Raw genomic sequence first — 12,417 nt, 5'->3', positions numbered from 1 at the left:
AGCTTTTTTTATCTTTATTTGTCACAAGAAGCTAGTAGATGTTTTCTTCCCTGTTATCTTCTTGCTAACAGCATATTTGTACAAAATTACTGCACAATTTTTCATAACACCATTTCAGTAAAACATTTTGTATGCTTTTTAGTATAAGTTACCCATTATACTTAAGATATCCTTTACTGTTAAATATATTGACAAAGGCAGTATTTTCAGTTAATTATTGTAAAGTTTGGCTCTTCTACTGCTGAAGTAGTGGTGAAACTTTTTTTGACCTCAGTGGGAAAAATAAATGATTTGTCTTATATATTATTTTTATTGATGATGGACTTAGTTTAATATAATAAATAGTGTACTGTCAGATGTTGAAAATGGATGATGTCTTTCAAGGGTTTTTTTTGTTGTTTTTTTTACTCTTGGAAGGATGTTCTATGTTGCTTTATTTTTGAATTGTGCAACAGTTTTATGGCTTAAATTTGGTTTTAAAAAAATAAAAGAAAAAATAGGGAGACTGTACTCTAGACTTTAGGCTGAGGAAAGAAGGTATAAAGAAAGGTATTACCAATACCATGTCCATTTTCCAACATCAGTGTTGTATGCTGTTAGTTCCCTTTTATAAACAGTATTTTTTTAAAAAAATTCCCTTTCAAGTCTAAAGCAGATACATAGAACTGACAGATTCCTAAGGCAATGTCTACTTAGCAGGCCTGTGAAAATAGTTCATCAAGTTCAGTGCTGTTTTATCACAGCAATCACAGTGCATGATACTGTTCATAAATGCTTATTCAAATTAATTAAGTTCTCTTAAGATATAGTCTAGAAAAAGCAAAACTGGTTACTAAAGGTTAGGGCTGTATGGTATCAGAAGACACATTAGCCTTTGACAGAGATGAAATGCAGACTATATTTTAGTTTTGATGGACTGACAATATTTGTGTTTTAAATTGAGCACTCTCAAATTCAGTGACTGCAGCCTGCAGTACCTCTGAAACTTTTTTTAAAACACACTATAAAGTTTCTAAGCATATGGTATTTCCAGTAAACCTGTAAAAATTAAACTAAAGGGATAAAGTGTAACATAAATGATGGTAGGATCTAGTTCACATTATTGTGAATGTCAATATACATTGACTTGAATGAGAGCAAGATTGCACTTTGTTAATGGTACACATTTTATATTAGTAGCTAATTATGACATACATATTTAGCTATATTTAAGTATACTTTAAGTATATAAAGTATACAGTGTTGATAATCACGCTGAGTATGCTTTTTATCACAAAAAACTATGTGATAGAATATTAAGGGCAAAAGGATGATACGGGAAAGAGAAATTTTGTGTGTGTGTAATAGGTGGAGTCATGTAGTATACATACGTATTTTGACACAGAAAGGCATACTGGAACTTTGTCTAGTTAYTTATTACAGATATACATATTCTTGATTTTCTCTCTTCCCTTTTTCCTGCAGGGCCAAGGCATTTCGTGGAAAAAAGGTCCATGGAGAATATGACATAAAGGTTGAACAGGTAACTAAATGACTTAATGTTATATATAAATCTATATGTGTGTACACATATGTGTGTGTGTGTGTGTATAAATATATATAGAGAGAGACCTATGTACTTTTTTAAAAAAAGTCGGTTGAGTGAAAAACTAAAAGATTTGGTTATTGTTTTTCATTTTAATTGTTATCCTTTTAGTGGATTCTCAAAATAATTTGTGCATCATTGAAAATATGTAATATTCAAAAGCTGTTGCTTACAGACTGTGGATTTCCCAGACAATCCATGAATTACATTGCAGTTTTGTATCAATAGTAATTCTTCTTTTGAAGAATATGCATGCAGTCTGGTTGCAGTGTTAGCTTTTTTTAAGCACTGAATAAACGTAGCGATGCAATTCCAAGTACTTTAGAAATTATAGCAATTTAATTGAATTAATTTATGAAACCGAGGCATTAAAGATGTCCTTTTGATTACTTTTCAATCTCTAATGCTAAGAATAAATGCCATCATAAGTTTCATTACTTAAACTGGAATGTTTTGTCACTGGAATTTCTGAGAATGAGGGGAAAATTATCATTAACTGTGTAGATCCAGCTTATCTAAATTCATTGTAATAATATAGCATTTATCTATCTCTCTCTATATATACATGATTATACACCGTTCTTTACACTACTGAAAGTCTTTGTCATGTTTTTGACTTGGAAGCAGAGAAAGCTTTGCAAGGATCTTCAAAGGTATTATTGAGGGAGAGAGGCAAAAAAGGAGACAAACTATCTGGACCCCAAAATACTCTTCATACAAACAACATACTTGACACACACCACATATATGATATTACACGCGCACATAGTCTCTTTAATGTTAAAAAATCTCTGTATAAGCCCAGAATTTCCTCCATATGCTCTTTTGTAGGAAGAGCCTCCCTTCATCAGTAAGAAACTGAAGATTTTTGAGCACTGCTGATTGTAACTGACTTTGCAAAATGTTAACATCATGGCAACCTTGTACTGGTAGTCACTAGCAACTGCTTTAGTATGCTTTTTCTAATATCAGAGAACATTTTAAAAATTTTTTTAGTACTTTGAGCATTCTACCTATAACGTGCAATGTTTTATATTACTTACTAAGCCTTTAAACTGCAAAACCTATATTGTGAATCCTTATAGTTGTTTTAATATGGTTTATGAACGGTAGAGATCAGTTGTTGCTGACTGATTAAGTAAATGAAAGATTCTATAGTAGCATTTATATGAACATTTGAATCTCTTGCCACTTGCACTATTTTTACATTAATTGTAAAACTGTGCATTCTGCATTTTTACATTGATCCAAGAAAGTTTATAAACATGTAGCATTTAATGAAGCAGTGTTCAAAATCAAGCATATGCTTAAGCCATGGTATTGGAAGAGTGGTTAGAGTAATTGACGCTTGCCTTAACACTAAATTATAAGAGCCTTGTACAGATTTTACTTAGGAAGATTTTCATTTTTGCAAAAGGAAAGTAGGAGACTTCTGATGCTTTCTATTCTACATCAGTGTCCAGAACTGCAAAAACACTTCTATTTATCTGCTAGAAGACAGTTGGCTGCATTTCAGTTTTTCTACTGTGTAATGTTATTGTAAAGTGCTTTGAGAGTCTAAGTAGATGAAAGAGTATGGATCCCATCCTTTTATTTCCAATACCTGGAGAATCAGAATATGGAGTTGAATCCTTTTACATGTCATATTTTCAATATGTGACAGTACTTTAAAACAAAAATTATTTATTTGTAGGTTTTGCAAATTAATTGTTCAATAACACGAGATTGTTTAAAAAAAAGAGTAAATGCACAAAAAATGGGAAAGTATATGAAGAGAATATGAGGAAAAAACACATTTACCACACGTCATAAGAAAATATCAATATTTACCTTTTTACAAAAGATGACTTTGTAATATTTTCTTCAAAATTTAAGGTGCAAATATTTTGTCTATAATCTCCTATGACATGCTACCATACATCCATACAAAACAAAAGTATAATCTCTATGTTTTTATGTAGGCATACTTTCATATAAAGTTTGTAATTTTTCTTTCGGTATGTCAGAATTACTGCAAATGTGGTGCTTGAAATGTGCCAGATAGCATTGAATTAATTTGTTTTCAGTCTTTATTGTTTCAGATGTGTATTGATAGCAATTCAGATACTAAGACYTAAAAGAAGAGGTTTAGATAAACGAAGGTGAAATACAGACTGACTTATGTGAGTTTTCTTTTCGTAGGCAGAATTTTCAGAAATCAACTTGATAGCCCATGCTGATGGCAATTACGCAGTAGATATCCAAGTATTTCGAAATGGCACTAAAGTTGTCAGGTAAGAAAAGCTAATTAGAATAACAGCAAAAAAGAATAGATGATACAGTGTATGAATGTAAAATATATTGAATGATTTCTCTTTAGCTGTGTTACTGTACTTGTACAACAGGGATTTTGATTGATGCAGTGTACTTCAGTCACTGGCATAAAAAGGAGGAAAAAAAGTATGTCATCAGTGCAATAAGTCCTGTTTGTGACAGAGAAGCTCTTGACGCTTTGATCCGTAAAGAAGATAGATTTGATTAAAATGGGAATGATGGCTGCTAGAAAGAACACATGATTGGGAGTCAGGGCTTATTGATTTGAGCCTTGTCTCTGCTTCAAACCTATGGCAGTCTTAATGATTTTATACATGCCAGACCTTTCTAGATGAGGGATATTTGTTTCCTATGATAACCGTTTTCTAGTGAAAGGGGCCAAGTGATATCGCTTATCTCAATGTAGTTACTGGAATATGCTGTTTGAAAGATTTCAGTTTAAAAGCTTGAGATTCCCCAGTAGGTTATTTTATCCAAATAAGGATTATTCCATGAAGGCAGGGTAATTTTTACCGTTTTTTTCAGCGAGGACACGAACAGCCCTATAAATGTAAGGGAAGAAAACACAGAAGTACATCTGAGCAAAGTAAAAACTTAAGTAAGTATTAGAAAAAATATTTCAGGTAGTCCTATACTTTATCTGATTTGTGGGAATTATTCCTATTTTTGTCAGTGCAGTTAAGTATGGCTTAAGTGTAGTGCTTGTTTGGTTGAACAATTGGATTCAGGGAGGTGAATCAGGCCGCAAACAGTGATGTTGTAGTTTTCTGCTTGTGTTTGTCTTTAGGCAAGAATAAGAGTTCAGGGAGCTGGAGAGCATACAGCAGTTCWTGTAGCTTCATGTTTTTGCTCAACATCTGTTCAAATAAAAGATCTGAAGGATTTCTATCGGTTTGTGTAAAAGTCACAAAGAAAAATGTTGAAAATAAGTGTACTTTAAAAAACTTTAAAACTTACAAGTGTTTAATCTCTTGTCTGTTCTAAAAATACTGCACCTTAATACAACAGCCACTTATGCCAAATCCACATGATTATTTCCTTAGTAGAGTAGGAGATTTAATTTCTTCTCAACAAATAGTTTTAGAGCTAGGAAATTTTGATCACTGCTCTTTTAATGGCTTTCTGTAGAGAATTTCTAAATGGAACAAAAATACTGATGCCAAGTTAGCATCAAAACATGTCAATATTTAATGAGAGCTGGGAACCTGAAGAAAATAGCATCTAAAAGGACGTATCTTTGGTGTTTGAGGGAAAATTGGTAAAGCTGCTGTTTATGTTAAGAAACAGAAAAATCTTATCTCACCAACAAACAAGTCTAATGGTGGGATGGCAAAGATTTTTATAATATTTCCAGTTTTATGAGTAATATAAATGTATTTAACCGAATAGAACTACCTGAAATTTTAACTCATATCTGTGTGAAATATCTGCATATGCATGCATGCTGTCTGGTTTGAGAAGGATATGCAGACATARTGGGACAGAGTTTTTTGTTTGTCTGATAAGTATCTTATCTGAATATCCAGAACATTTTTGAAAAGCAAAAGTATTTTTCAAAACTGTTCTGTATCTTCACATAAGTGCTAATCTTTATTTTGCTTTGAGCCTAGTCAGTCAGTTTGTGAAGCTTATTGCCTGAAGCTTGGAATGTGGTTCTTGTGTCACTAAGGAAAGCAGAGCTACTGAAGGACATTACTAACATGTTCAGTTGGTAAGCAACTTCATTAGAAACACATCGTTAAATATGGTTCAGACAAGAGGATGTGCGGCATGTTCCATTCTTTCTTCCCATTTCAACTGCCAAGAGAGACTGGAAGAACTCTTGGTTCTGCTGGTATCAAAATTCACCTTGCTTCTGAAGTAAACATATGAATATTGACCTGAAAAATGCTTGTATTTTAATAATATGAGGTCCAAAGTGATCATGTACCATAGATGTACGAGCAAAATAGTTAACATGTTTGTATGCGTTTCCATGACATAACTTTACTATCTTTAATTTGGGATTTAAAAAAAAAAAAAGTTATAGTAGGCAAAATGCTTGTTTTTGTGAATGAAAATCAAACTATGGAAAGTGAAATCTCTTGTTACAGAATGCTGAGATTTTGGAAGTTATAAGCTTTTTTTAAAGCCAAGATTAAAGTTTTTCTCATGTATTTCTTTTATATACACTATCCTTTTGTCCAGCAGTAATTACAGAACTAGAACTCACATTATCAATTATATAAATATGTAGCATTCCTTTGAGGAATTTGTGCAGAGGAGAGTGTGTGTGTGTGTATATATGTATGTATGTATATATATACATATACACACACACACACACATGTTTATATATAGCTATACATATATTTTTAAAGGGACATTCCTTCCTCCCAGATGGTTTATTAAATATATTTTTAAAGACACTTCCTGTTTTTTTCTTAATTGAAGAACACAGTGCCATCTTTGAGATGATCTGTAATCCCTTTAGCACTATTTTAAACAACACAGGCAAAATCTCTCCCTTTTACTGAGTGGTCTGCAATTTTGATTAAGGTGTCATTAGACCTCTTAAGTATATTCATGCAGTGTCAGTAAATTAAATTTCCTTATGTTTTACACCCTTGACTCTCCCCTGTGAAACCTAGATCACAAATTCTCAGAACTATACTACAAATATTTGTTGGAAATTTGATCATCCAGTCTGCAGTGGTATTTAATGACTACTGACTGCAAATCTTTGTAATCTTGCTTGTACCAAATTATGCATTACACTTAAAAACCAACCAAAGAATCCAGCTGATACGCTTTGAAGTTTCCAGTTTGAATGCAGTATTCAAAAATTACTTAAGCAGCATGAACATGAGTTTTCATTGTTTTGCTTTTGTTTTGTGTTCCCAGAGTGAGATTTCTGAATCATTTTACGATCTTTGAAATCTCACTCTGGTATACGACTTGTATTTATTAAAGACAATGAAAATAACATACACTAATTTATTAAATTAATTTACCTTTCACATCTTTCAGGAGATTGATGGCTTCAGGCTATCTGTCCATCTTAAATTTGCATACAGAAGAGAATCTTTGAATTGTCCCTATATTGGGACTCTGTCCTGTTTGTGTCTTCTGTTTTTCATAACCACATTCAGTTATTGAATGTTGATGTTTAAGAAAGATGAACATGAGGCCAGATGGTTCTCAGAGGTGCACAGTGCAAGGACAAGAGGCAATGCACACAAGTTGCATCACAGGAAATTCTGATTAGATATGAGAGAGAAAAAAATGAGCAATTATACATTTATATATTCATTTTGACATGTGAACCCTATTTCTTATCTTGATCAAAAGCTTTTTTTTTTTTTTTTTTTTTTTGCCTCCAATTGTAGTATAATTCCTTTTGCAAGCAACAGGCTTGCTTCATCTCTTTTTCATGTCTTCAAAATAATTTGACAATAACTATGGAAGAAAAATTCTTCCCAAGAGGCCAAGCATTAGTACTTGCTTAAGTTTCTGCCAGAGAGACATTTGCTTGCTTCGTTTTTGATTGTTATTGCTCCGTGACTGGTGTACATAGCAATAAACTAAGAGCATGTGCAGAATTTATATAAATTAATTATCTTTCAGTGAGAAAACAGAATGAAAAGCCATGATAATTTATCTGTCATCTTAGTCCAGACATTATTTACTAGATGCTGATGTTTTCTGAACAATGATTAAGAAATAGTAATGGAGAGATTTTCATAAAGCTTGTAATACTTTTTTCTGTCTTTCAGCATTTACCTTTGTTTGAGTGTTCTTTGAGTRCTTCTCTGTTCTCAGCTAGCCATCTTTCCCCTTTGAGATTTTACTCTGAAGGAAGAATAATTTGATCTTTGATTAATAGCGTTGTACTTTTCTCTTGCTAGATCATTCAGGCCTGATTTTGTCCTTATTCGGCAACATTCATTCAGTATGGCAGAAAATGAAGATTTCCGTAACTTGATCATTGGAATGCAGTATGCAGGCATCCCTAGTGTCAACTCCCTGGAATCAATCTATAACTTTTGTGACAAACCGTGGGTGGTAAGTGACATAATAGAAAGTTCTAGTACAAAAATTAAGTGATTGTTTTGTTTTGTTTTGGTTGCCTTTCATTAATATTAAGTGATAAACTGCTAAGTTGCTTAACAGAGCAGTGAAGCAATAGAAAGAAATAAAAAGTGAAATAATGCATTTAAGTCATTTTTTGAAAGAGCCTCTGCAGGCATAGTGGAGATAGAAAAAAAGTATTAAAAATAATGAAATAAAAGGGAGGAAAGTAATGGAAAGCCTATCTCCTGTTAACATCCTTCCTCAAGTGAGAAAAGTATGTTTATTCACAATTTGACTGGGAAAAGCAAGCTGAGAATATTTTTCATGTTTGTGGCTTTGAACTAATTTAAACAGACTTTTAGCCAGTGTTTTCCTCATGCCCGTGAAATTTTTTGGGCTATGCTTTAGCAAGGAAATACGAAGCTATTAGTTTTCTCATTTTGAAAGCTCTTTTCATAATCTTGTACATATGGGATAGGAGTTAATCTGTTTTCTGTTAGAGTAATAAAAAAAATTGGAGAATCACTGATACTTACCACTTTCAGTGTACAAGCCAATTCAGTTTTTCATTATAGATTGTATAAGGATGCAAATAGATTTCGGTGATCTTTTTGGTGTGCAAGAGGGAAGGATATGGTTTAGAGAACTACGCATGAGCAACAGGGAGTTAAAATGTGTTGTAAAAGGTGATTATGGATGGTGCAATAACTTTTCCTTTAATAGATATTTAGTTGCTCAAGTGCTAATGAATCTTTCAAGAATACCATTGGTTATAAATAGCCAGTGATTCATATGTTTTTTCCTCTGGATTTGGGTAAGAAAATAGTACTTCACAATATTTTTAACACTGAAGGGAAATTTTATTCTTTTTATTGCCTTAAAGATGTTTATTTTTTCACATTTCCTATGAAAATCCCTCCAAAGAATAATCACAGGATTTTAATACATACTTCTTGCAGCTAATTTTATCTTACTTTTACGTTGCAATAAACTACTTCAGGGAATTAATAATTGAAAGGGTATTTATTACTTATTGTACATTGCTGAACACATTACTTATTTTCTGTGATGTGTGGCATTTCTTAATGCTTTGATTCATGGTATACAATAAGGCTGAGTAGTGAAACAATTACAGTAGCATTTATATGCATTAATGATGAAATAAAAAGCAAATGAATAATTCCTTCTTGTAATATTCTTTTGGTGGCATTAGACTCATGGCTGTTCCTCACCAAACCAATAAAAAAGGTAACTCTTTCTTACAGCTGGTGTTGTTGCATAACAAGTCTGTGCTGATTTTTCACTTACATATGATAATATCTAGGACGTACAGAAATATTTGTTAAAATAATTGGAAGACACTATGCAAAAGCAAATATGAGGTTACATATGTTAAAAAAAAAAGTTAAGTCATGCTGCACAAACAAATAATAAAGCATTAATCTATAAGTTTTTATCTGAACTTAGGATCATAGACATTTAAAAATAAAGAATCTCTGAATTATCTTAGAACATAGCACAATAGCACATGGTGTAGGTAAGAAATGTAAGTAATTGTGCAGTCCAGAAGTAATTGAAAATATGATGATATGACAGCGCCTGCAAGATGTCATACTTATGATTAAGGCTGAGCTATAATGCAAAACAATTTTCCTGTGGATTGGATTGATTTAAAAAGGAAAAAATTCTTTCTGTCCTGCATGAATCCTTTTGTGTATTGCTTGTTAAGATTTATGTGAAATATGTATGGCTAAATGTCTGCATTAAGTAGACCCTGCTTTTGATGATATTCTCAGTTGCAAATATTGATGTTACTGGTGCAGTCGTGTCAAATCACAAATTATTAGCTCTTCATCCATATTGTGTATGGCAGATTGCCAGTAAGTGGAATTATACAATGAAGTGGAATTAACTAATGAGGTTGCTAAACACACAGATCTCCAGCTGAGTTGTCAGATACTGCAAGGTTCAATGTCCGTAGCTACCATAGCACTTTTTTCTGTTAAACCTTAACTATCATACACTGATTGCATGTATTATAGTAGCTGGATTGCTACTTCTAGGTTCATATAGCATTTTAACAGCGCAAAGACTATGGAATTGCGGCAATTGTCTAGTCCAACTTTATATTTTCAAAGAGAAGGAAAATCCTCATAAAATCTGTCTGATTCTGTGATAGCCATTACTTTACTAAGAAAGAAAAAAACATAGCAGCATCTGTGACTTGCTGCAAATCTTTTTTTTTGTTTGTTTGTTTTTTTTGTTACTGTGCCTTGGGAGGCTGCAAAACAGTGGTTGGTCTAGAATGCCTCAGGGATCTGCTGATACATTAATTACACGTTTACTCTGGTGAAGGAGATGACAACAGCCTGCAGCATAATAGGTCTACAAAAAAAAACATTGAGCAATATGACCTTTATTGGCTGTTGCTGGGCTAAGAAAGTCTGTATCTAGCTTGAAATGCTGTCCTGATATATTCATGGAGAGCAAGTAGAAGCCCATAGTAGCGTGTCAAGGGCCTGCATAGGCATAACAGCTTGTCACTCCATGGATGGGAAAGCTGGGTGTTGAACAGCCTTGGCCTCCAGTGAAGAAAATGTTCATATTGTGGCAAACTGCTATTATCATTCCCCAGACCAATTATTTAGGAAGTAAAGGAAAAAAAATAGGAACTTTTTACTAGTAAATGTTAAAAAGTGGTCACAGAGTGGAATTCAAACCTAAAAGACAGACATATCTGTACTTCCATATTATTATTATTATTTTTACATAGTGTTGCAGATGTAAACCTGTCTTGAACTGAAACATCTTCTGAAGGTCCCTTGACTTTGTCTGCTCTATTGTAGGAGTTTGTTGTTATTAAGAGTCTTAAATTCGGGGAAGTGCCATACAGCACTATGTCACGTCAGAAGTGGTTTCCTTGCTTGTCTGTAGTCACTCTGAGGGAAGACTGGTTATGGCTTTTAGTTCGGTCAAGGGTATTATTATTATAAATTTCCTGCTTGTTTTTTTTCCTACGCCTTATAACTAGATAGCTAAATGCCTTCTTAGCAAGTTGTTTGGCATTTTTCTTTCTTGCTGCTGTTGCCACGCTTACCTAATTCCATGCCTTCCTGTGTTGTATTTTGCTTTACATCTCTTTTGCAGATGTTGTTTGTCTTTGTCTTACTGAGCACTTGCTTTCTTTAGAAGGCCCGTTTTAAATGCCATTTGTTGCCTTGTAAAAGTATTACAGTATTTACTCCTCCTTTCTTCCTCCTTCATGTTTTACTGGTAGAAGTTGCCCTCTTGTGCTTTTACCCCTTCAAGCTTTACTCTTCTAATCCGAGCAACAGATTGGGGCACTGGCAGGAAACTTGTAGGCACTCTGCAGGGAGAAGCATGAAAAAGTGAGTTGTGTTCATTCCAGCTTCCTGTTGACACAAACTATTGAAACTATTCTAATAGGTAGACACAACCACACAGATGAGTTTCAAGGTTGTGTCAAAATATCTTCTGAGAATGAAAAACTGGTAAAATGAACATGCACAAGGAGAAAAGTCTTTTGAAAACCTATTTACTCTAAATTTACTTTTATGAGAGGCCTTTCATTGCTACTTCATGTCTCTTTTGAAGCCATAAAATACAAATTTTGTTACCAAATATTCATTGCACTTTATGAAAATTCTGTGCTCATTAAAAAAAAGTATAATTTGTGCTGGTTATTGCACTTCTCTGTATGCCAGAAGGGTTCTTACTGAAGGACAAAGGTAGAAAATGCATCCCTGCAGTCTGGCTTTGACTCATACTCAGAGAAGGAAGTTAAGAACATGGAAATTTATTGTCTGTTAAGAGTATAAATCTTAGACGTGTTAAGATTTGTATTAAGGTCAAGGGCTATAGTTTATATATTTCATTGAATGAGACCTTGAACCAGCATTTGACTTTATTGTTTCAAAGATTATGGCAAGATTGGTGACACGGGCACCAGGGTCTGGAAGCATGCAGACCCCACCCAGGCAACTTTTTTAGTAGTTTTTTCATACGCCACCATTTTAGGAAGCTACTGCAGCAAGAGCAGTTTGCTTTCATTCACTTCAGGACTGGAAGTCAGGTGCTGTCCTGTTTCTCAAGCAGTAGAGCTCCATTCTCGGGCACTCGAAACAATTGCCTGGCTGGCAAGGTTTGAACAGCTCTGTCTGATACTGTGTGCCAATCTCTTAACAAATTTAATTTGCATATTTTCAAATATTTACATAAATGCTAGTGGTCTGTTTTTTAAACAGTTTTGTGGATTTTATTCATGTGAAGGTATTGGATTTAGAAGAGAGACTTCTGTTTATCTGTAGGGCAGCCAGAGAACAAACTGTCCACATGTGCTATTCTTCCAGTATGTCTCAGCCCTGATCTGAGCAGAACTTTCTTGAGCATAAAAACTGTAGTTTAATTAGCTGTCAGCCAGTGAAGATTTTGGCCTATTTGCTCAG

General features: G+C 33.5%; 1 protein-coding gene across 1 annotated transcript in view; it reads left to right on the top strand.

Moving 5' to 3' along the window:
- Positions 1–12,417, top strand: part of SYN2 (synapsin II) — a 183,131-nt gene that overhangs the window by 67,727 nt on the left and 102,987 nt on the right. The window contains exons 3-5 of the mRNA XM_085302561.1: positions 1,465–1,522; positions 3,767–3,858; positions 7,786–7,942. Coding sequence (XP_085158687.1) covers positions 1,465–1,522; positions 3,767–3,858; positions 7,786–7,942 — 307 coding nt within the window. The remainder of the gene's footprint in view (positions 1–1,464; positions 1,523–3,766; positions 3,859–7,785; positions 7,943–12,417) is intronic.

Source organism: Rhea americana, unplaced genomic scaffold (genome assembly GCF_003343005.1).
Source record: "Rhea americana isolate MKP2758 unplaced genomic scaffold, rheAme1 scaffold_19, whole genome shotgun sequence".
NCBI classification, from domain to species: domain Eukaryota; kingdom Metazoa; phylum Chordata; class Aves; order Rheiformes; family Rheidae; genus Rhea; species Rhea americana.
This window is presented reverse-complemented; position numbering and strand designations above follow the sequence as displayed.